Genomic DNA, 22,914 nt, shown 5'->3' with positions numbered 1-22,914 from the left:
CAAAGGTGCTCATCTGCGGTATTAAACCACTTTGACGCAAACCCGGCCCCTTGAGCAGAAGCGAGCTGCATCACCCCTCCTGACCACCTGGCAAGTGGGGAGCTCGCCCGATTCATACGAACTTCCGAACCAGCATCCCTACACCCTCAAAAGATAACAGCCTGCACTGCCCTGTTGGTGCGACGCTGCATTTCGACTGGGGAAACGCGGGGAACATACTAAAGCTGCAGTATTCTCCAGCTCTACGAGTCGGCTTGTCTACGACGACGGCGTCCATGAGTTCAACACCGATTACAACCAGTTCGAGTTAACAATAACCATGTTCCTCCATTCGGGCGCTAGCCTGCATGGGCACGAATACTCTAACAAACCTACAAATGCTCCTCAGCCTGCGCGACGACGAATCCTCCTGCGCTCGTCGCTTGGCGCATCCCCTCTGCCGCGTACGTCCATCTCCAACGACGACACCGACAACCGCACAACCCGACCCAACCGCCGCCTGTCACTCCAGAACCCTGTGCCAGCCCCTCGCCCAAGCGTACGCAGGAATCGCCCTGTCTCGGATTATTTCCCGCGCAAGGACCTGACAGTACGTTTTGAAGAGCAGCCTACGGTTGTAGGCGAGGAATCACAGGTCGGCCTGGACGGCGTTAGCGAGGATGAGGGCAGCTTGGTATCAGAGGTCAGCGACAGCAGCACCGTCAAGCGGTCGAAGAGGTCGCGTCGCGCTGCGAGACAAGGCACCAACTACCTCCTGGCATACCCTCCGCCGAAGCTTCGCACAAAACAGCGTCGCTTCGTGCACCTACGACCTCGACTCCTGCTCCAGCTCCAGCAGCTTTCGAGCGACAGACGGCCGATGCCTGCGATCGACGTTCTTCCTTCAAGCACGATTGCCGGAACCTTTATGGTCCCTCGTCTCGCTCGGCAATTTCCCAAGATGTTTAGAGTAAAGGGCCAGCTGGGCATGAACGGTCTCATTTTGGCGAAGAGTGAGGATTACGACACTCCGGGCGACGATTCGGACGGAGATGAGAAGGATCTGGACAAGCGTGACTTGGTTGCCGTCATCACTCCGCTGAGCGACCGCAGGGAAGGCGAGCGGAGGGAATCCGCCGATCAGGCCGAGATTGTCTTGAGCGACGGCGCGGTATGGACGGCTATTCCCACCAGTAACGGTTCCTACGACTTTGTTCACGTCGATGAGACTGGCCAAACAACCACGGCCCGATGGGCAAAGAGGTCGGCGAGGCCGCTTTCGACCGCGACATGTGCCGCCGCGACAACGGCAACCGCGGCGTCGGCCGACTACAAGTTCACCTTCAGCATTCTCGACCCCCAACTGCGAAGGCACCCGGTGATGGCGACTTTGACTCCTGCCAACCTCGAAATCCTCGACAGTTACACGACCGTCACGCAGTCTGCTGGTCGATACCCCCCTACTCGTCCGTTCAGCATGGACATGAGTGGCGACAACGAGCCATCACAATCACCCCAGTTGGCGCTGTCGAGCACCGAACGGGAGACGCATCCTGTCGATGAAGCCACCAGATTGCTCATCACCATCACCTCTGTATGGGTATCGTTGCGTCACGGCCAAGGCTGGGCGGCAGCGTCGGGTACCAACGCGACAAATACTCGTCCTGCCCACTCCCGTACCATGAGCAATGTCACCGAGCGAGCGCGAGCTTCAACCTTCCCCGTCATGTCTTCGGAACTCTGCCGACCCAGCTCGCCGCCTCTGGCGCAGCAGCAGGTTATGGCCCAGCTGGCGCCTGTCATGCCTAAGAGGACGTTCTCATCCGGCGCTGCGTTTATGCATAGGCGGCAAACGAAGATGGGCGGCGAATCAGTCACAGCCGGCAACGCCATGGAGGCGGACGACCTGGACGGTCTCAAGAAAGCACCCGAACCTATTGTTTTGAAGAGGAGTTTTGTTAGGAAGATTCGCGATTGGGGACATCGTATCTCTCAACGCAGGGCGATTGCAGCATAAATTACGGGCATTACGGAAAAGGAACAGGACGGACATGGGAATCAGGACCAGGAACAGGCGTTCAGACGCATCACACAGCAACCAGAGCTGGGCAAAATATACAGCGTACCATTTTGTATCTGTATTATTATCAACACCAGCATAGGCATACCCAGTTCAAATTTGATACCACGTGCTTTGGCGCAACCACAATCCTGGTCTTCTCCATTGACATGCTGTGCACGCTTGCTTGCGCCTTGACTGATCGAAATGACCGATGGATGACGCCAACCAACTTCACCGATTCCCCTGAGCCTGAAGTAGGCGATCGGCGAATCCGTCGGGCTCGCGCAGCAGGGCTTGGTGGGGCCTCTGCCGCATTTCGACGGCCCGGATGCAGACAACCGACCAACGCCAAAAGCGGGGTGCCCCCGGGTGCGAAGCCTCCACCTGTGCCTGTCAACCCTGGCTGGCGATCCCCCCGCTTTCGGGCGCGGGATCTGCGCCGGGGGTCGTCGCAGCGAGTGCGATGTGCGAGTGCGACGACTTTTCGAGGCTGAGCTCTTCGATGTGTTGCTGAACAGGCGTTAGTAATTTTTCATAAGGTTTTTGTGGTTTTCGTTGAAGTCGGTTGTAAGTATGAATTGAGCTTCTCTCGAGGTGGTCTGTAGGCACGGCACGGCACGATCGATGCTTTCAGTGAGTCTTTCCGGGCTGCTGCTGAGGCTGTTGTGACTGCAAGGGATTGAAGTTGCCCAGTGACGAGGCTGAGGGCTGGAAACGGGTTGTTTCTTTTTGGCGGTTAACTTTTACGTAAGTAAGATTCAGTGATTCGATGCAACTGGGTTGCATGTACAGTAAGTAGCTGGGTTGGAATAAGAAAGGTGCAGATTCGCGTATCTGGTTATGGGGAGAGCGTCGTGAATCAGGGGCGGGGGTTCCGCAGATGTTGCTTGAGGGGTTATTTAATGTTATATTTTGCGAGAAGACCTTGATATCTTTTTACGGCCGTGATTTAGATCATTCTTTTGGTTTATGGGCCGTCGAAAGAAGACATTTCTTGAATAACTTATTCTCAGGTCTATTCGCCTACCTACGTCCAGACTTTGCAAGAAGCCGCGGAGAAATCTAGCTATGGGGGAATGCAGTTGTCTATGTTTCCGCCTTGTTCTGCCCTCGCGGCGGAGCTACAGCTACGCTGACGATGACGACTACAGGCCACCCCGTCCGGCAGCTGTGACGACGAGGTCCTCGATGGTGGCCAGTCGTCGCCGAGGAGTTCCAAGGGTGAAGCCGTATTATCTCACGGGGCATTGGGAACATGGCGAGTATGGGAGGGAGACAGGGAGCGGCATGTCACAGATGGAGCAGGCAGGCCGCGGGATGGCAGGGCAGCAGGGCGGGTATGAGGCGTTTGTGGATAGGTATGATGGGTGGATGAGAATATGATGAGGGGGCTGGAGCATCATCTCCGATACATACTCTGAGAAACACGCCGATCTGTTCTGTTCACTTCTACTGCCGTACTTTTCATTGGTATCCTTCTCAGGCTTACTCCCTCACAATCTTCGTGATTTCACCATGCCGGCTTGAAGGACGGACTGCGAGAGAAGTTTGGGCGAGGCATTTGGGGCAATGTTTGAGCTCATTTGCTTCACTAAGAATCAAAAAAGGCTCTGGAACGTAAATGATCTCTGATATTTTCAGGTTCAATTCCAATTCACTTGTTTTAAAAGCTTTTTATTTTCTTTCGTGATATCTCCAATTTCGTTTAGGCTCTGATCTTCTGGTTGCGAGTCGTCAGTAACCAGTGCTAGAAGCAGCATAATTACCCCAATTGTTCGTATATACGGGCACTCTATCCCTTCAGATTAAGGACTTTCTAGTCATGATGTTGTGCAAAATCCCCCTTCACGCCTGTGGCTAAGACAGGCTGGATGTCGTATGGTGCTGGCTATATGGACCAAATTCTGCTGGTTTCTTGGCATTACAAATAGTTCACTTTTACCGCCAATGGCAGTAGCCAGAGGCGCGCGCCGTTAGCATACAGCCAGCCACGCAGATGTACCCTGGCGATTGGTTACTGGCGACTGGCAACGAGAAGATCAGAACCTTATGCTGTATTTGCTATGACTATCATGACACCTACTAACCCTATTATCTCTATTGCCTCTCTCGTCTCTATCGTTGTTGTCGTCGTTCCCGATATCGTCAATGTACACTGTCCGCCCAGATAGCTAGAAATACCCGCCAGGATAGCCAAGCTCATGTAAGAACCTGAGGTCGTTCACGCAAGCTCAGGGGACATGGCCGGAATGAAGAAAAACAACACAAGGCTCTTCTTGGATATGTGCACTATTCAAGCAGCTTATTCTCATATATCACCTCGAGACACAATCATATTTGTAGCAGAGACATCGCAACGTTTCTTTTCAGAACGACAAGTCCCAAGCTTGCTTCCCCATTCACTTACTCTTTGTGATTCATTTTTTGTCTTCAAAAGCCTAACGCGAGGATGAATTTGAGGATGGTATTGGTAGCCACGTAGGAGTTGGGCCTCCCTAGTGCAAATGGCAACAGCTATTCATATTCATCGGCGCATAGGTACATTAGCTCTCAACGGTGGTGAGGGCGCTACAGCAAGATCGACTCGGAGGTCTTCTTCCACTCGTGTGCGGCTGATTTTACATCCTTGCGAGACACTATCCTAGGCTTGAAGTGGAAAGCGTGGGTAGATCTGTCCCTAAACCAGATCCCTGTGATTCGGTTCCGAAAACGGAAAACTTCAGTATTGTGTCTCACTCTTCGTCATCTCTAAAAGACCAAGATCGATCGCAACGCTCAACTAGCGAGGCTTGAGAAGTACCCGGCCTTTTAGTAGCGGGGTCTACGGCCGCTGCAACTCGAGGTCCGAAATGGATGGCACCGTCGCTCTCCATTAGGTTGTCGTACCTACCGTACTATGCTTAGGACACCTGGAAGCATGGTGGAGTCCAAAGATTGGAAAAGTATCTAGGACATACGTTGGCTTCTAAAGAATGGAGAGTTGGTATTACAACTTGAATTTACTAGAGAGCAAAGAATGACGGATTGTAAAGAGATGCTGAGTAAAGTGTGCCGTCCGTCTTGGAACCCGAGTGTCTGCTTGCCGATTCTCCCTGACGGCCGAGACATCGGGCTTCTAGCCCCGCTGCTTCTACATTCCTACAACGTCTGCTTAGAAGCATAAAGTACACGGTCTCTTAAGAGGGTTCACATCCACTTCCGGATACTAAACTCGGCCCGGGGAGTCGATGTCATGCGAAGGGTAGTCCGCCCACGAGGCACTGATGAAATGATGATGATGGACGAGGGTCGCAAGGTCCTGCATTCGGTTTCAACGCTCGACTAGCTGATTCTGAGAAAGACGAGGCCTCAATGGAGCGGGATCGACATGATAGGCGTCCACTTCCGGACACTGAACTCGGGCCGGGGTGTTCTGTTGTCGTGAAAATGGGCAGCTCGCCCAGAAGCGAATGATGATTGAAGTAGCTGTAGGATGGGATTCCACGAGTGCGCCACTTGGCATCGAGTGATTTCCTCCGGCTCTCCAAGGGGGTGTCAGCCGGCGAAGCAGCGAGGAATTCCAGGGCAAAAGATGCTGAAAGCGTTCCGAAATCACCCTCCTGTATGACGGGCAGGCTGCGTAGTCCGAAGGTGTGCTGAATCTCAGTCGATCAGGAGACGTATATGTGCCCTCCCCCGACAGCCGACCCTCCATCTTCCCGCCTCCCGTCAACATGGCCCAGGTCAAAGATGTCTCTACTAAGTAAACTCGCCCCATTTCTGCTCTCCGTCGTCGTCCTTTGGGCCGTCGCCCTCTCAATACGACGGGGAGCAACGTTTACCCCAGTCGACGACGATGACCGCTACTCTGCCTCCGCCAACGTCGAGGACTTGATACCCGTCTCCGACCACCAGAGCAACTCTGGGAGCGGCTGGTCAAAACAGCAAGAAACCCTGCAGTCCCCCTTGACCCAGGCCGCCTTCCAAGCCCAGTGGCTCGAAAACGACCTCGGCGGCCCGTTCGACGGCTCCCGCATCTTCGAGCTCTGCAACAAAACGACGTGGCGCGACGACATCGTCCTCCACATGCGCCACTCCCGCGGCGGGCTCGGCAACGTCCGCGGCACGATCCTCGACTTCCTCTACGAAGCCATGCTCTTCGGCGTCCACATCGTGATGCCCTCCTACGTCAAGCGCACCGACGCCAACCTCGACTGGATGGACGAGAGCAACGGTTACTATGACTACGACAACCTTTTCGACAAGGAGTGGTTCCTGCGCCAGATGGGAGAGCACTGCCCGCAGATGAAGATCTACCCGACGCCCGAAGACGCACCTGTGAAGGCCACGCTGAAGGGGGAGTTCACCGTTCCCGGGGCACGGTCGGACAAGAGCCCTGACAAGACGGAGGAAGGCGTCAGGGTTAGTCTGGACGCGTGGCTCAAGTCGCAGGAGGACTACGTCGAGAACACGCCGTCGCTGGTGCCCATCACCGCGGGCTTCCTCGGCTTTGACTTTTACGCGAAGCCAGGGTTGCGCACCGCGCTCGGCAGGCTGGTGCGGGTAACTCCCTCCGTGAGGGAACTCGCGGCGGAGGCGATGTGGACGATGCGCGAGCGCTTCGACCTCGCGTCGACGCTCGACCCGCGAGAGCAGATCCCCCGCGGGGCGTACTGCGGCGTGCACCTCCGGACGGAGGACGACGCGGCACGGAGCGGGTGGCTCAAGGCCGAGGCCGGCTTCGACGGGCAGACGGACTGGCACATCGCGACGTGCGGAGGGCTCGGCTTGCGTGTGATCTACGTCGCGACAGGCGAGAAGAAGGACATTGAGCGGTTCGCCGTCAAGGCCAAGGAGAAGGCTGGGATCATCGTCGTCGGCAAGAACGACTTGTTGGATGAGCCCGCGCTCGCGACCGCGCTGGGGAACATGTCGTGGGACCAGCAGGGCGCGCTTGACTACGAGGTCCTCGCGCGGTCGAGCTATTTCAGTGGGCCGAGCATGAGCAGTTTCAGCTGGAGCCTGGCCATCAGGAGGCACTTCAACAGCGAGGGCGATGGCTCGGCCAAGTGGATGAATCCGTATGCGATCAATGAGGACGAGCCGCGGGTGACGTATGACGATGGGCTCAGCCGGATCATTATCAAGGCGGCGCGTGTGGACGGTTTGGAGGCGAATGCGCCGAGAGGGATGTTCCCATAGACTTAGTAGTCTTGGATGATGATTGATAGCGATTCAGCTTTTGCCAAAGTAATTCAACAAAGTATTCCCCTGTGCCGGCTTGTCTCTCGCTTTCTTTGGTGACTCCCGTTCGACCTTCTTCCCAACCTTCATCACGGCCATCAGCTCCTCAAACTCGGCCTTCGGTACGATGCCTCCGCTAGCTTCCTTATGACCCCTCGCAAACGAGTGTCCCAGCCTCTCTCGCAGGGTTGCGTCTTCCGACTTGGCAGCAACCTCGTTCAACACCTCGATGATGTTCACTGGCGGCTCTTTCGCCCTCGCACAACGCGGTATACGGCACGAGAAGTTGACCAAATCAGGTAGATAGCCCTCGTTCGCAACCAGCACAACCTCCAGCCTGGCCGAAGACAGGTGGCCCGCCCAGCGCGTTGCAATGACCGGGTGAACCTGCGCCTGGGAGCTGATGCGGAAGACGGCCACCCGTCCGTCAGAGGAGAACTTCGGAGGCGTATGGGTGCACCGTTCCACCTCTGCGTTCACGTCCGCCCTCGCCGCGAGGAGAGTTTTGTTTGAGAGCAAGTCTTTGGGGGATTTGGCGGCGAGAAGAGCGTCCCATGCGCCTGGGACATCGTAAGATGCCGTCCTGCGCGGCGCGTTGATGAGGCTAACGGCGTCGTTGATGGCCTTTTTGGTGTACGTCTTGAAGGTAGGCTTCATGTCCGGGAAGGGCGGCTCCCACTTCAAGGTATTGCCGAGGTCGCCGTGCGTGCCCATCGCGCACAGCCAGTCGCAAGCTTCTTGTACGCCCTCGTGTAGCTCCCGGCAGATGAGGTAAGTGAGGAGTGAGCTGGTTGCTACTGGGGGCGAGTTGCAAGCCGTAACGTGGAGTGAGTCTTCCGGATGGTCGTCCTCCAGGGCGTGGTGGTGGTCTATCACTATCCCACGATGGGGCGCGTCGATGAGACGTGGCCCGGGGCGGGATCCTTGGTCCAGGACGAAGATGTAGGCCGGGTTATGTGATGACATTGCCTCGCGACAGGAGGCATCGTGGATGTTTGTGCCTTTGGGGGGATGGTAGGATGAGATGAGAGAAGGATCAAGGCCGAGGAGAACAAGGGTGCGGTGTAGGATTACGCCGGATGTGAGACCGTCCGCGTCTTTATCGGGGATTATGAGCGTAGATTTGCCGGCGGCGACGCTGGATGAGTTAGAGATGAACGTAAGGTAATGAGTGCCAAGGTGAGTCGGGACTCACCATTCACGAATGAAACTCCTCGCTGCCTCCATCTTGTCCTCCGGCGCCGGCCACACGATACTTCCGTCCTCATTTCTCACTGAAGTTGTAAGATGATACTCAGGAACCGCTGGCCGGGGCTTCTTCGTGCTCTTTGCCCCTGACGTGAGGCTTGCTGCTGTGGCGGTCCGCTTCATGGCGAAGTATCGGGTTGAATGTTGGGCAGTTGGGATGACGAACCGTCGTGTGCCCCCCTGACGATTAAACAACGGCAGAATAGAAGTTATTCTGCCTGTGATTGATGGCATGGCTGAGGAATCGATGAGATGAGGTCGGCTCTCAACGCGTCAAGCGAGATGGAAACCCTGCGCCGGGATGTCGTCATAGAAAAAGCGCACCGTGCCTGGGCCGCCACAGCGCTGAACCAGCGGCATGTGGGGCGTTCTGTGTTTAAGGTACCCCGAGTAAGGTGTTGAAGTTGATAAGAGACACTGGACGGAACACAACTACGACTCGTCTATTGAATCTAATGAATAATATCTATTTTCTATGGATGCAACGAGACTTCTCGACAACTTCATCAAACAACACTCTAATGCACAGAACGCCGGCTCTAGTGGACTGAAACCCCAATTACCTCTTCCCCGCAGCTCCCGTGGCCCTATTGATGCCTTTGTGGACGGGATCGTCCACTGCACTATCGACAGCTTTGTTGACGACTGCAACCACAGCTCCGAGGGCCACCACATCCTCGGTTGAATGCCCCTCCTCCCAATTCCAAGCTTCTGTGTGCCCATTAAAGTCGCCTTCTGCAGCCTCCAACATGTTTTTCATCGCCTCTTGTGGCTGGTCGACAAAGTTGGTCGTTTTTTCAATGACCGAATGCTCTAGCCATGTTGTGTGCTCGTCGCCAGTATCGAGAAACATCTCCTTATAGTCAACGTCGTCAAAGTGACCAGCAATGCTTTGCATGGCAGCGTCAAAGTCATGACCCAGAGTCACTGACAATACTGCGGTCTTGACGGCGGCACCAGTGGCAATTTGAGCAGCGGCATTTCTCTTCGAAATTGTCCTCACCAGAGCTCTCCTGCCACCAGCTCTGTCGACAAGCGTCTTGAGACGCTTGATTTGGTACCCGGTTTCAGCAGTATTGATAGCCCAAGTGATGCCCATGTACGGAAGACCGATTAGGAGAACCCCGGAGACGAAGGATCCCTCCAGGGACGAAGTGAGACGCCTGAGAGTACTTTCGATCTCATGTTGGAATTGCATGTGCTTTTCAGGTGACATGCCGAGGGCCAGTGCTTGCTCATTTGCTCTCTTCTCGCGGGTTTCCTCCATCGCTTTTGAGCTGCGCTTGGAGATGGCTTTGGCGGCATGGTAGGTCGTCCCGATGACTGCGGCAGTAGATGCACCGAGACAGGTGAGAAGAGAAATGCCTGTGGGGTCGATGAATGCGGTGCCAAATGAGGCGGCGGCAACGGCACTGGCTGATGCCGTTTTGGTTCCTCTGGGATGTCCCATGACGATGGAATGGCTTCTGATAAGAGGGCGTAGAATGTAGGTCAGGATTGAATGTTTGCGGGATCAGATCGATACAAATTGTAAATAGTATCTAAGAAGAAAAACTTAGAAGGGAAGAAAGACTTTGTGGTAGTTTCTGGATTGCGACTTCTTTCAACTCCATGGAGAGGCTATGGAATGCAATTTATATCTTCGCTGCTTATTTGGTAACGTTCCCATTCCAGTAATCATGTGCCGAATTGGAACAATTTATCGGCCACACCCTCTCTATCCGTTCAACTATGCAAGCCATAAAGCAATCAGCCTTGACCAGCCTCAAGGAGACTTGCAGTAAAGCCTGCCCATTGATTATTCAGCCTGTACTCGAAGGCGTCTTTTCTCATTCCTGTACCTATAATCTCGGCTGTGTGACGGCGCCTGCCATCAGCCGCAGGCTATTTTCGCTGGATGTGTCTGAGAAATGCAGCATCTATGAGGATGGCTCGAAGTCCACCAATCATTGCTTGTGCCCAGCAGCCAATTGCTATCCTTAGAAACAGTCATAGGCAGTGTAACGCAAGGCAGGCTGCCCGTCTGAGTGGTTTGAGGGGCTGCTTCAGCCTGATTCTGACCAACAGGTGAAAACTCCGTTGGGGTTTTGGAGCCTGCTACTCTGCAGAACTGATGATTTGTAAGACGGTTTCTAAACAGTAAGGTAGATCACCGGCTTAATTATCTGAGCATACGTCTTACAAAGTGGCAACTGTTCGTAAATCTTCAAGCAGCAAAAGACTGGAAACTTCCTCACATCCGACCAGACACCATCATGAAGAAGGCCCAAAGCGCAACGACTCTTTTTTGTAGTGGACCTTAATCATTACCTCTTTATCGATCTTTGATGACGTCCTGAGAGTTGGCCTGTATCCTGGTATCCCCTTCGTCATTATCGCCGTCACACGTCTTTCGTGCTTTTGCGTGTAAGTCAGCGCCGGCCTCCAATAGCACCAAGACGGCACTCTCAAAGTCTTTCTCAACGGCAATGTGTAACGCCGTCCACCCAAGCTCATCATACGCATCTAAGCCATGCTCCCAGTTTCTTTGTGTGTAGTACTCGAGGAGTAGTCTCAACACCGCTTCATGACTTCCTAAAACAGCCCAATGTAAGGCTGAGCGTTTTCGTCGGTCAAGGTCGCTGATGCGAGCCCCCGCCTGAAGCAATATTCTAGCAACTGCTTCATGGCCGTCTATGGATGCGTGGATTAGTGCAGTCCGACCGTCACTGTCCTTTTCGTTACAGTCGACGTCACGCTCCATGAGCCTCCTAACTATTCGCTCATGACCTCGACGTGCGGCAATGTGTAAAGTTCCAAGCCACCCACGATCAGCAACAGGGGTTTGGTTATCTCCGGATGATGGAGATGCACCGGCTAGTGCCCCGCCGCTAGTACTGGGCGAGGATCCGGAAGAGGACGAGGGATTATTGCTGCGTGGGGTGGGACTGCCATCGGAGCTTGATCTACCGGTCAGGCCCGATGAATCTGGCTTAGCTCTTGCGGCGGTAGCTTCCGGCTGTTCAACCACCTTGGGCACTCTGGCCGTGGTGTGCTGGGCTGGATGCAGTTGTCCTGGACTATCACGGAATCCGCTTGAGGCAAGCCCAAGCAAATAATCCACATCAGCCTGGCTCGTCTGCGATGTGCTTGATGTGTCGAAGCCCAACGAATGTCCAAATTGGGTGCGATAGCTAGATAGCGAACTGCTGCCGCTGGGAAAATAGGTCTCGATCAAGGCGAAATCACCTAGTCCCGGGCTGTCACTACCAGCGGAGGATCCTGCGTTCTGAGCGAAGGGTGCACTCCGTGTCTGGCCCAGCGACGCTGTTGTATGGTAAACAGCTTGAGTTGTAGTTGCTTGAGGAGAAATATGTGGTTCATGTTGGAAACCCAGCTGTGTTCCTGATAGCGGGATGCCGACGCTATCGTTATCCAAGGCGTCGTGAAGTGGCGGAGTTGTATCTGCCGCGTATTGGTTGGAAGCCTCTGCGCGAGCTTCTGTATTTACGGTCAGAAGATAAGATATGAAAGTGTTTTCTGCCATCGAACAAGCTTTCCGCTATTGGCCTTCACTTACGACGAAATTTGCGCTGTGCCATGCGGTTTTGCAGCCTGCGACGATTCGTCCGATCACTAGCCAAATCGATGTGAAGTTCCATTTTGAGGTGCAATGCACGGCTTTGGCGAGATCTTGTGATAAAAGGTTGAGCTGACATACGCGTGGAACAAGAGTTGGACAACACCTCCCTTAAGAAGCAACACCCTCGTAAACCTTCTTCAATTCAGTCGAGCGGCAAGATAGGCCGGTGACAGGGTCCTGTAACCCGGTCCAATGAGCCGCGGTGGACAGCCAATCCACCAGCTGAGATAGTGCTGACTTGAGTAAGGCTTTGATATCCACACTGGCTGCTTCAGTTAAGCGGCAGGGGGTTCATCCAATCATTTGAGTAGCATCAGCTGATAATCTTGCGCCATAAGACCCTGCGGGCGCGCCATTGATCATTGCTGGGTACTCTCCAGTCGCAATAGAGGCTCTTGCTAGGACTGGTGATTGAGTCCTGGATGCACATTGGGGTTTCTTTAGCTACACACGACGCTGATAAGGGCAACTTAAGAGGCATTGGAAAAGATCTTTATCCAATTAAAGCTATCAGTCAATTCGCTGTAGATAACTACAGTAGACTACGTGCGACAATGGTGATGACGGTAACCATAATGATAGTTATGGCAACGACGGGATTACCACAATATTAATAGCTTATAAGAAAGAGCTTCAGATAATAGTCTGCTCGGTGAGCTAGAATAACAGCCCAGATAGACAAACTCGCGACGAGACCATGACTGCAGTCATCGACCAGACACCGTGAACGAGATTTAAAACCTGGCATCGTGCAATGTGCCACTAATTACTACTTGAAATCAAAACGCTGATAATCAAGAGCTGGCCACAGAGGTTTGTGTCAGCTTTGACACCAACTTGTCACCCAATGCGTTCAGGGAGCTTGCGTTGGTGATGTCAAGCGTTGTTAGCTCAGCACCCAGCTCCAAACGAATCCAATTTCGCAACTCAACTGCCGCAAGCGAGTCCAAGCCAAACGTCATCAGAGGCTTAGCAGGCTCAATTTCGGTCTCCAAGCGGAGAATCTTGGCCAGTTGCGATGCAACCACCTCAACACCAACCTTGACCAGAGCCGTCCTGTCAGCACCTGACTTGTGCAAGGCGTGGAATGCGCGGATTGTCTCATCCCCTTGCTTGCCTGAACCGCCGTCCTTGCCATCCGACCCTGTGCCCGTGTTCTGGAAAAGGTATCCGAAGCGAGCATCACGAGTGAGATCTGAGTCCTCTGGCAACGGGAAGCCGATACCAGTGACGAGTTGCGCGGCACTTTCAGGATTGATAGTAGCAGACGCGTTGTCTTGCTGAGGAATGGAGTAGCTGAGAATCTTGCGAAGGGTTCCCTCAGTAATAGGCGTCCACTGGCGAGTGTCGAAGCGAGCCTCGAAGCCTTCTTGCTCAGCGACGTAGCCAACATCTTGAATAAGACCGAGGTCGACCGAGTTAGCTTGAAGGCCAAGGGCGCGCCTATAGTCGGCAAAAGCATCGAGGAATGTGTTTCCCGCGGAGTAGTTGGCTTGTCCCTTGTTGCCAACAATACCGGATATACTTGACAGCAGGGTGAAGAAGTCAAGTGGATGCTGAAGTTGTTCCGAAGCGCGGTGTAAGTTCCATGTACCGTGAAACTTGGCGTGAATAGCGGTATGGTAGTCATCGAGAGTCATGGTCTCGTAAGGCTTGTCCTGGACGTCTGTCAGTACTTGAATCATGTAGCGATAGGTGCTCCTTACTCTGAGAACCATGGCACCTTGGATCACTCCGGCCACCCGAGGAATAGACTTGAAGACGTCTTGAACGAACTCAAGGTTCGCAACGTCACCCTTAGCCTCCAACACCTCGCAGCCGTAGGCAGCACAGTTCTTGATTGCTTTCTGGGAAGCTACGTCGTCGATGCCACTGCGGCTCACAGAAATGATGTGCTTGGCTCCGTGTCGTGCCATGTGAATGGCGAGAGATCCACAGAGACCTTTCAAGCCACCAACAATGACATATGAAGCATCCGATCGAAGTTTGAGCCTCCGTGTCGCTGGCCTAATGGGGACTTGGACGTCCTTCTTGCTTCCGTCAGAAATGACCACCTTGCCAATGTGACGGCCGCTGCGGATGTAGGCCAAAGCCGCAGGGACTGCATCAAAACCAAAGGTTGTAATGGGGTGAATTGGCTTGATGTGCCCGCTGTTGACGAGGGCGAAAACCTCATCCAAAAGCCTGCGTGATGAGTTAGTACTTCTTAGTGTCCAATAAAAAGGGGGTTTTCGCAAAATACGAACCTTGCAATCAAAGGGTCCCGGATGTCCTGGGTATAGGAGAAATCCATGGCTCTGAACGAAGCGTTGCGATCGAACGGCTCCATAGACAAGGTATTGCGGTCGACAATGTCCTTCTTTCCAATTTCAACCAAGGTTCCACCGTCGGCAATTATTCTCCATGAAGCGTCGAGAAGTTCGCCGGTAAGAGAGTTAATGATGACGTCAATACCACGACCGTTTGTTGCAGCCAGAATTTCCTTTGCAAATGTCGTGTTGCGAGAAGAAAACATGCGACTTCGGGGGATACCGTAATTCTCCTCGAGGAACTGGCGCTTTTCCTCCGTACCGACGGTTACATAGATCTAGCACACATGTTAGCACCTTCAAGTGTTGAGATGATAAAGGCCATGGCGCCAGGAACTCACTTCTGCATTCTTGTACTGAGCAAGCTGAATACACGCAATTCCAACTCCGCCAGATGCCGAATGAATAAGAACGGACTGCGGCTGTTAGCTTGATTTTGAGAGGAATGAAGCGAGGGTCTTACCTGGCCTTCTTTCAAGTTGGCAATGTCGAACAGTGAGTAAATGGAACACAGGTAGACGGAGGGAATTGTTGCCGCATCCTAGGTCAGAGTTAGCACAGTATCATCTCAGTCTGACTGGTCACGAACCTCGAAGCTCATCCAGTCAGGGATGACGTGAGCGCGTCCGATGGGCACTTGCAGGCGGTTCGCATAGCTACCACCGTTCAAGAAGCACACTCGATCGCCCTCCTTGAACTTTGTGACCCCCGGGCCAAGCCTCGTGACAATGCCGGCTGCTTCATATCCAATGGTGTACTCATTCTCTGGCACAATTCCCATGGAAACAGCGACGTCCTTGAAGTTAACACCGACAGCAAAGACTTCGACCTCGATTGTGCCCTCTTCAACAGGAACCTCAGCGACATCTGTCTCGTTCCAAGTGAGGCTCTGGAAGGTTCCGACACGCTCCGATCGGAGCTGAACAGCGGCCTTGGTTTCGTGCAGTTTTCCCAAGACAGGTTCGGATCCCTCCTGCTCAGCCCGCTTGAACTCATTGACTCTCAGATCTGGTACAACTCTGTGCACGTATAGAACGCCATTTCGCTCAGCGAATTCCGTCTCGACAATTCCTTTGACACTCGGCGTGCCACTGTGGCATGTAGTCTCTAGGACGGACTTGATGGCCCATGCAGTGTTGGGTCCGACATTTGACTCGACATCCAAAACGGTGATCTTGACACTGGCATCCTCTCTTCGGACGACGCGGAAAAGACCATGAGCGAGAGCGAGGTCTGGGTCAGTGACTTTGAGCTGCGCCCCTTTTGTGACCCAAAGAAGAGGGCGTCCCGAACTGACGAGAGTCTTCAACGCAGACCATTGTTCTCCATCAATATTGGTGAGAACAGGATTGTGAAGCTCATCAAGAATGAGAACGGTGGAGTCAGCCGAGAGACTTTGAACTGCGGAAAGGTCTGATCGCTGCGTGATATTCCACCCAGATGTCTCCAGCTGTTCTTTCAGTGATGGCTCGACATCTGAAGCACCTTGAGAAAGCCGGACGATGTCCAAGTTGCGAGGCCGATGTGGCTCCTCGCTGGTCGCCGCGAAACTGTATAGTGTCCATGTAGACCCTTGCAGCTTGACGCTGAAACCATGGAGTTCTGGGCGTGAGTTCGCATCGAGAAGGCTCTCGAGAGCTATGTCCACCCAAACATTTGACGATCGACCTTTCTCTTTGAGTTCGACTTCCTCTTCGGGCGTGATGGACACATCTGTGACAGGGGTCTCTGGCGGCAGATCAGATCCGGCTGACTCCGAGGGCGTGCTGGGATCTGCTGGCACATCGGAATCTGGCGAGGTGGATCTCGGGGATGGCACAGGGGCAGGAGCATCTAGCTCTGGTTGCTTGGGCTGAAGAATGAGAGTGTGCGAAGAACTCGAGAGATGCTTCTTGAGCCGTTGTAAGAACTGGTCCACGCTCGAAGACAACTTGTCCGCGACCTTGACAATGACGAGATCGTAGATAGCGTCACTTGGCAAGCCGAGATTTCCGCTCTCGAGGTTAATGAGGCTGAAAGAAGCGTTTCTGTTCCCTTCATTTTGGGTCTGAATTCCAACCAGAAGCTTCGCATTCGTTGAAACATAGTCGTATTGGGTGTAAGCCGCTCTCGATGACCAATCGTTGCCTTGAAACCACGCAGAAGACTTATCATTGGCGTCAAAGTCCGACTCTAAAACTCGCAATCTCGGCTGCTTGTGTGCAATCAAGTCGATGATAGAACCAGCAGTAAACTCGGATCTGTGCTGAACCAAATTGTCCTGGGAGAAGAATGTGATGTCAGGCTTCCAGCTGACTCGGTCGAAAATATGAGGGTCTGGCTTGGGAACCACATCAAGTTTAGCAAAACGCAGACCGCGCATCTGCATAAGAAGTGCGCCGGTTGTAGGATCGTGAATTGAGCAGTTGGCAAAGTAGCTCTTGGCCTCTTCCAGCCGCCCGCGACCGGAGTAATCTGAACTCGCGATAGACAAGCCTTCTGATAGCCCCTGATTGACTTGGTTGATTACCAAATCATCTATGACCGAAGGAACCAACACCGCGTTCAAAGAACTGTGCTCTCCGGCCCAGAGAGAGGGCGTAACGGTTTGGAAGCAACCGTCTAGAGATGCTGGATGGATTGGGTAGTATGACTGGGGAGACCACTTCGACTTGGGCTCCTCGAGGGAAACCAAGCTGCGGCTGTGTCGCTGACCACTGATTGATTCGACTTTCTTCACTTTCTGAAAGTCGGGACCGAATCCGTATCCGATGGCGGTCTGGGCCTTGTACCAGATTTTGGCGGTGGTGGGAAACTCCAGGGGGCGACGGTCGACCTCTATCAGGCGTTCGAGAATGGGTTCTTGTACACGAATCAATCCGGAGCAATGCTCGATGAAAACACCGGCCGTATTGGTGGCAACGTGGAACTCATGCCAATCCTTGCTTCCGGGTTGCTGAGTGAGGGATAGTGTGATGATCGCCTCTACTCCCTCTTCGAGTACCAGCGCCTTGTCAAACCGAACGTTCCTGAGTCTATAAGACAAGTTGTTCGAAGACGCGACGACGACATCGTCTGGTGCGGTGGCTCTTGTCTTCTGGTAGAGTGCTTCGACAGCCATCGTGATGAAGCCGGAACCCGGCAAGAGGATATCATCTCCCATCTTGTGGTCCTTCAACCACGGAACGTCCGCAATATCCAAAAGCTTGCGCCAAGTTGGCGAACGCCATGTCGTTCCAAGTACCTTGCTTCCCAGAAGATCGTGATTGACATACTGCTTGAATCGCCAGTCCTTGCTTGCCGCATTCTCATGCCAGTACTTGACTGAGTGGTTCCAGACGTAGTTAGGAAGGTCGATAATGGTGTTTGGGAGGGGCGTTGTCTGAGCTTCGCCCGAAGAATACAGGTTGACCTTGGCAAGGTTGACGCCACCTCCAGCAATAAACAGGCGCCCAGCAAGATCATAAATTGTCTTTCCAGCATTGGCGCCTCGAGACCATGCAGCAACAGAGGATATGTCGGATCCGTTCGAAAGGGACTTCAAGATCTGAGAGACTGGACCACCCAAAGCACCAGATGGGCCAATCTCAATGAGAAAGTTGGGACCGTTATCTCCTGAGAGCATTGCTTGCGCTGCTTCGTTGAATCTGACGGGCGAGATCATATTGGATTTCCAGTAGGCACCATCGGTAGTGGTGGTCTTGCTGGGTCCAGTGACGGATGAAAACATTGATACATCTGGGGATCCTCCAAATGAGGTGAAGCCTGTTGACAACAGCGTTTCGTACTCTTCACCAATGACTCCCATCAAAGGTGAATGATACGCTTAGTCGACTTGGAGAAGTCGTGCGAAGTGACCGTCTGACTTGAGGTCAGTGGCCAAAGCCTCCAAGGGGACTCGCTTGCCAGATACAGTGAGACTGCTAGGGCTGTTGAAGCAAGCGATCCAAGCTTCACCGGCGTACTTCTCCAAGTAAGGCGCGAGAGCATCAGCGCCAACACCAACAGCCAGCATGCCAACGTCCTTCTCAGCGTGCTCTTGACGGTTCAGTGCGGCTCGGCCTCTATAGAAAGAAGCAATGATAGCACCCGACCGATCAAGAAAGCCCGCAGCGTAAGCAGCGGCGATCTCTCCAGATGAATGGCCGATGACGCTCTGCGGCTTGATACCCCAACTCTCGAGTACCGAAATCAGGCAAAGCTGAAGCGCAGTCACGAGTGGCTGAGAGAACTCTGGTTGGCGAAGGTGTTCCGCAGTGCGTGGCTCAGTTAACTCGTTGACGAGAGACCACTTCGGAGGATTTGGGAGACCTTGTAAGACACTGTCAAGTTCTTCCAGAATTTGACGAGTCCATGAGAAATAACGCAGAAGATCCTTGCCCATCTGAGGCCATTGAGCGCCTTGGCCAGTGAAAACAAAGGCGACTCTTGGTGCCTCGGAGCTTTTCTTCCCGACGACAAAGGAGTTTTCGTCCAACTCAGTCAGGCTGCGCTTCGTCAGGAAAGCTCGATGCCATAGACGTGATCTCCTCTCTGAGAGCGTGTAGGCCAAGTCGCGAATATCGACTTTGACGCGGGGGTTGATGAGATGGCTCGACAAAGCCTTGATGTTGGCGCGCAAGGTGGCGCTGTCGTTGGCCGAGAGTACAAGAATGTACGGGTTCTCTGTCTCATCGTCTTCAAGAGAGAACTCCGCATCGTCCGGAAGATACGAAGAAATATGACGCGGAACACCAGGAATGTTTTGTTGCTCGAGAATCAAATGCGCATTGGAGCCGCCGTAGCCGAATGAGTTGATGCTGGCTCTTCGGGGAGCACCAGTGGGCCAAGGAAGGGCAGTACGGGACGCCTTCACCTTCAAGCCAACAAAATCGACTGTTCAAGAGCTGTTAGTGTTGAAATCGTGAGAAATCATCGCGACGAAGTCAACCTACTCTTAGGACTAGGGTTCTCGAAAGTAGGATTGCCGGGGATCAACCCGCTTTCAGTAGCCAACACAGCTTTGATGAGACCTGAGATTCCAGCTGATGGCTCAGCGTGCCCCACATTGCTCTTGATCTAACATAAAATCATAATCAGCATTGGATGGCCAAAATGAAAGCTAAACTACCCTGAAAAAGTTGGGATACTGACCGAGCCGATGATAAGTGGCTTATCCGCAGATCGACTGGTAGCGAACACCGACGCAGCGCCCTTGACCTCCGTAGGATCACCAGCCTGAGATAATCGTCAGCTATCACGGAATGAGCGTTATCAGCGGGCACCGACTGACTTGTGTCACTGTTCCATGGCACTCAAGATATGTCGTGTCGTTAAAATTGGTAATGCCAGCACTGGCATAGGCAGCTCTAATGGCAGCTGCTTGAGCCTCGGCGCTGGGACTGGCGATGCCCGGTGTACGTCCATCACTATTGGTGGACGACCCAAGAATGACAGCTCTGATGGGATCGCGGTCGCGTATAGCGTCGGAAAGTCTCTTGATAATCACGGAGCTAACAGCTTCGGCCTTCACGTATCCGTCGGCAGAGATGTCGAAAGTGTGACAAAGCCCAGTGGGTGAGTGAGCATGGCCTACGCCACCAATGTCCATAACGTGCTCAGGGTTGAGGTAGAGATTGCTTGTAGCAATGATAGCTGCGTCGATCTCACGAGTTTGAAGATAGCGGCTGGCCACATCGATTCCCACCAAACTGCCTGAGCAAGCAGTATCAATAGTCATGCTAGAAGATTAGTGATCAGCAACCGAGCTCGAGCAAAGAAGATAATTCATGGTTCTTACCTGGGTCCCTTGATGTTCAAAAAGTGACTTAAGCGGTTGGCCATGATCGATCTTCCAACACCAACAGTAATGGCAGCGGTCCGATCTTCAGGGTCTCTGGCCTGCATATCACCGTAGTCTGTGTTTCGTTAAAACAATGCACTTTCTGGGGTTTCCAAACATACCTGATGCGTAGGATCCAACAAAACAACCAACTTGGGCGCCATCCAGAGATTCCAGAGGAATTCCAGCGTTCTCAAGTCCCTCATAGACTACTTCGAGCATTTGCCGTTGGTTGGGGTCCATAGAAATGGCTTCCGTCTTTGATATCTCAAAGAAGGATGCGTCAAAGTCGGCAGGATCAATCTCCTCGAGAAACATGCCTCCCAACGGCCGCATTGTGCGAGGTTTTTGGGAGCCATCCCAGTGGCCGTCGATGTTGAACCTTGATCCAGGAACTTTGTTCGACGCAATACCTCCCCTCTTGAGGAACTCCCAGAGTTTATGAGGGTTGGTGTTTCCGCCAGGAAGTCGGCAGGCAATGCCAATGATGGCGATAGGCTCCTTCGGGTGCTGTGAGGTTGACATGTTGCCTCAGTAGTTCAAACAACTGAACAAGATTGAATCTTGAAGACAGAATTTTGGAGCAACACGAAAAGATGGGTATTGCGGCTTCTCTGCTTTCAAAGAACAACGTCTGACAATGAGTTCGGTTCGCGAGAAGAGCCGAGACTTTCATTCATATCGACACTGAGAGAAACCTGCAAGTCTTCGCGATTGCCTATCTCCGTCGTCATCTTTGCTGCTCACTCGCTTGCCGATAACCACTTCGGTAACCCTTGCAAATTGCCTGGCCAGACCTGTTGTACAATCCGCCCGACGAGTCACAACCTCTGATCTATGACTGGTGTCGCCATCGTGGCGAAGGCTCGAATAACGTTTTGTCTCTGGCGTTATCAAACCAGAAGATCGCGAAACTTGGCCAGACGTGCAGAATCCTTCAACGACGGGGGTTGGAAATACCACATCGAGTGCCGTTCTGATTGCAAGGTGGCTACCCCGTACATCGCGAATCGCCGACCCCTGCAGATAACCTTCGTTTTGAACATGGACCATGAGTCGTAGTCTTCCCAGTTTAGCCGTGTTGTCTCGTTGAAGATGTCGCAGTATCAGCCCCCAATGGCGTTGTGCGCGGTGTTTGGCACTTTGTGGCTATGGTATAGAGATAAGCAGGATACGACACACGTCCGACGCCCTGAAGTGGGAATTATCCTTACTACACCCACTCAGGCTGACCAGCCTCGATGATGTTGTAACATGGAATGAACCGTTTGCTGCAAAGTCAGCCAGGTCGCATGCTGTATCAACGAAGTTTCTCGGGTTGACGATGCAAACCGAACCCTCGCAACAGGCCAGGTCGCGGTTCACCGGGACTTAACCCACGAGAAGTACGTGAGGGACTTCGGTAGCCTGATCAACTTACGCCCAATATCAGAAGTTGAGGTGGTTAACAAGGGCCTCATGCACACAAACGGAGCCAAGGAAGGAGCCTCGGGCCGTCCGGGGGCATCTCCCGCCCGCAAAGTTGTGGGCCACATCGATGTCGTAAGAATATTCTGCAGTGGTGTCAATACGTCGGCTAGAACTGTTTCAACAGGTATTTTGATCCCGAACACTGAGACACGTGGCTTGTACCACAAGATACGCGAGTTTGGAACGTGGGTGGAGGTGATGGTCTGCTAAGGACGATCCCGGATGTTCAGCATGTGCCGTTATCGCCCGGTGGCCTCGCACTTTCGTGGTACAGCTGTCTGCCATTTGGCTCTCATAAATCGTCCGTGGCGCATTTGAAAACTTCACATGTAGTTCATTCAAGTCCATCTGTCAGTAAAGGATATACATTTTGTTTGCCCAACCTGAGACGTCGTACGAGGGCTTCCGCAAACTTCTTGCGGGCACTCTTGTCTACGTCAAACCATCCCAAATATATTGTCTACCCTGCGAAATCATTCCGCAATCGCAAGAGTCCTGACCTCGCGCTTTTCAATACGTATTTCTTTCTCTAATCCAAATTCCGGAATGTCAGCCCTAAGGGAGAAGGTGGAACACAAAACGATCGATGGCGTAGTTCTCCGCGGTTTGTTCTACGCCGTCGGCGACGGTCCAGCTCCGGCTATCATTATGACACATGGGGTGCGTTCCTTCGACCGATATAACTAGAAGAATAAGCTAACGTACTGTCAGTTTAATTGTGTGAAAGAGATGCTGTTGCCGGAACTGGCTGAGTGGTTCCAGTCCTTGGGTTTCAACACCCTCATATACGATCCACGAAGTATTGGCGATAGTGACGGGTTACCAAGAAACCATATCAGTCCGCTGCAACAGGCGGAAGACCTTTCCGGTAAGTCTGCCACACGAAATCCCAAGCCATGGCAGTGGGATAACGCACGTGCTTCTGCTAACGTCTGCCAATCACAGACATTGTAACACACGTTGCATCGTTACCAAGTGTGGACGCCCGTCGCATCGTTCTTTGGGGCATGTCTTTCGGTGCTACGGTGAGCGCTTGTGCAGCCGCTGTTGATCGGCGGGTGAGAGCTTTGGTTATGGTGTGCCCCATCTTTAGTTTCATCCAACCAGAGAAGCGAGAGAAAGCATTCGCACAGCTCATCAGAGACCGGCAGTCCCAGCTTCGTGGTAACGAACCGTTTTCGTTGCCTCCTTTCAACAGCAG

General features: G+C 53.1%; 6 protein-coding genes across 6 annotated transcripts; 2 read left to right on the top strand and 4 right to left on the bottom strand.

The window, feature by feature from the left end:
- Positions 1-319: 319 nt before the first annotated feature.
- Positions 320-1,996, top strand: COL26b_009059 (uncharacterized protein; the record flags this gene model as incomplete). The annotated part of the gene is made up of 1 exon (XM_053181800.1): positions 320-1,996. One exon carries the CDS (start codon positions 320-322, stop codon positions 1,994-1,996), a length of 1,677 nt encoding a protein of 558 aa, XP_053034232.1.
- A 3,774-nt stretch (positions 1,997-5,770) lies between these two features.
- On the top strand, positions 5,771-7,222 carry COL26b_009058 (uncharacterized protein; the record flags this gene model as incomplete). The annotated part of the gene is made up of 1 exon (XM_053181799.1): positions 5,771-7,222. One exon carries the CDS (start codon positions 5,771-5,773, stop codon positions 7,220-7,222), a length of 1,452 nt encoding a protein of 483 aa, XP_053034231.1.
- Positions 7,223-7,255: 33 nt separating this feature from the next.
- COL26b_009057 (uncharacterized protein) lies at positions 7,256-8,635 on the bottom strand (the record flags this gene model as incomplete). The annotated part of the gene is made up of 2 exons (XM_053181798.1): positions 7,256-8,402; positions 8,460-8,635. The coding sequence occupies 2 exons, from the start codon at positions 8,633-8,635 to the stop codon at positions 7,256-7,258; spliced, it is 1,323 nt and encodes a 440-aa protein (XP_053034230.1).
- A 436-nt stretch (positions 8,636-9,071) lies between these two features.
- On the bottom strand, positions 9,072-9,962 carry COL26b_009056 (uncharacterized protein; the record flags this gene model as incomplete). Its single annotated transcript, XM_053181797.1, has 1 exon — positions 9,072-9,962. The coding sequence occupies one exon, from the start codon at positions 9,960-9,962 to the stop codon at positions 9,072-9,074; it is 891 nt and encodes a 296-aa protein (XP_053034229.1).
- A 2,966-nt stretch (positions 9,963-12,928) lies between these two features.
- Positions 12,929-18,086, bottom strand: COL26b_009055 (putative secondary metabolism biosynthetic enzyme; the record flags this gene model as incomplete). The annotated part of the gene is made up of 5 exons (XM_053181796.1): positions 12,929-14,318; positions 14,381-14,721; positions 14,785-14,859; positions 14,907-14,984; positions 15,033-18,086. The coding sequence occupies 5 exons, from the start codon at positions 18,084-18,086 to the stop codon at positions 12,929-12,931; spliced, it is 4,938 nt and encodes a 1,645-aa protein (XP_053034228.1).
- Positions 18,087-18,248: 162 nt separating this feature from the next.
- On the bottom strand, positions 18,249-20,768 carry COL26b_009054 (Type I Iterative PKS; the record flags this gene model as incomplete). Its single annotated transcript, XM_053181795.1, has 6 exons — positions 18,249-19,297; positions 19,357-19,480; positions 19,556-19,639; positions 19,695-20,142; positions 20,202-20,319; positions 20,366-20,768. 6 exons carry the CDS (start codon positions 20,766-20,768, stop codon positions 18,249-18,251), a joined length of 2,226 nt encoding a protein of 741 aa, XP_053034227.1.
- Between the last annotated feature and the right edge of the window lie 2,146 nt (positions 20,769-22,914).

This window comes from Colletotrichum chrysophilum, assembly GCF_026319265.1.
Source record: "Colletotrichum chrysophilum strain AFK26 chromosome Unknown scaffold_84, whole genome shotgun sequence".
Lineage (NCBI taxonomy): Eukaryota > Fungi > Ascomycota > Sordariomycetes > Glomerellales > Glomerellaceae > Colletotrichum > Colletotrichum chrysophilum.
Note: the sequence above shows the minus strand (reverse complement) of the source record. Positions and strands in the feature narration are given on the sequence as shown.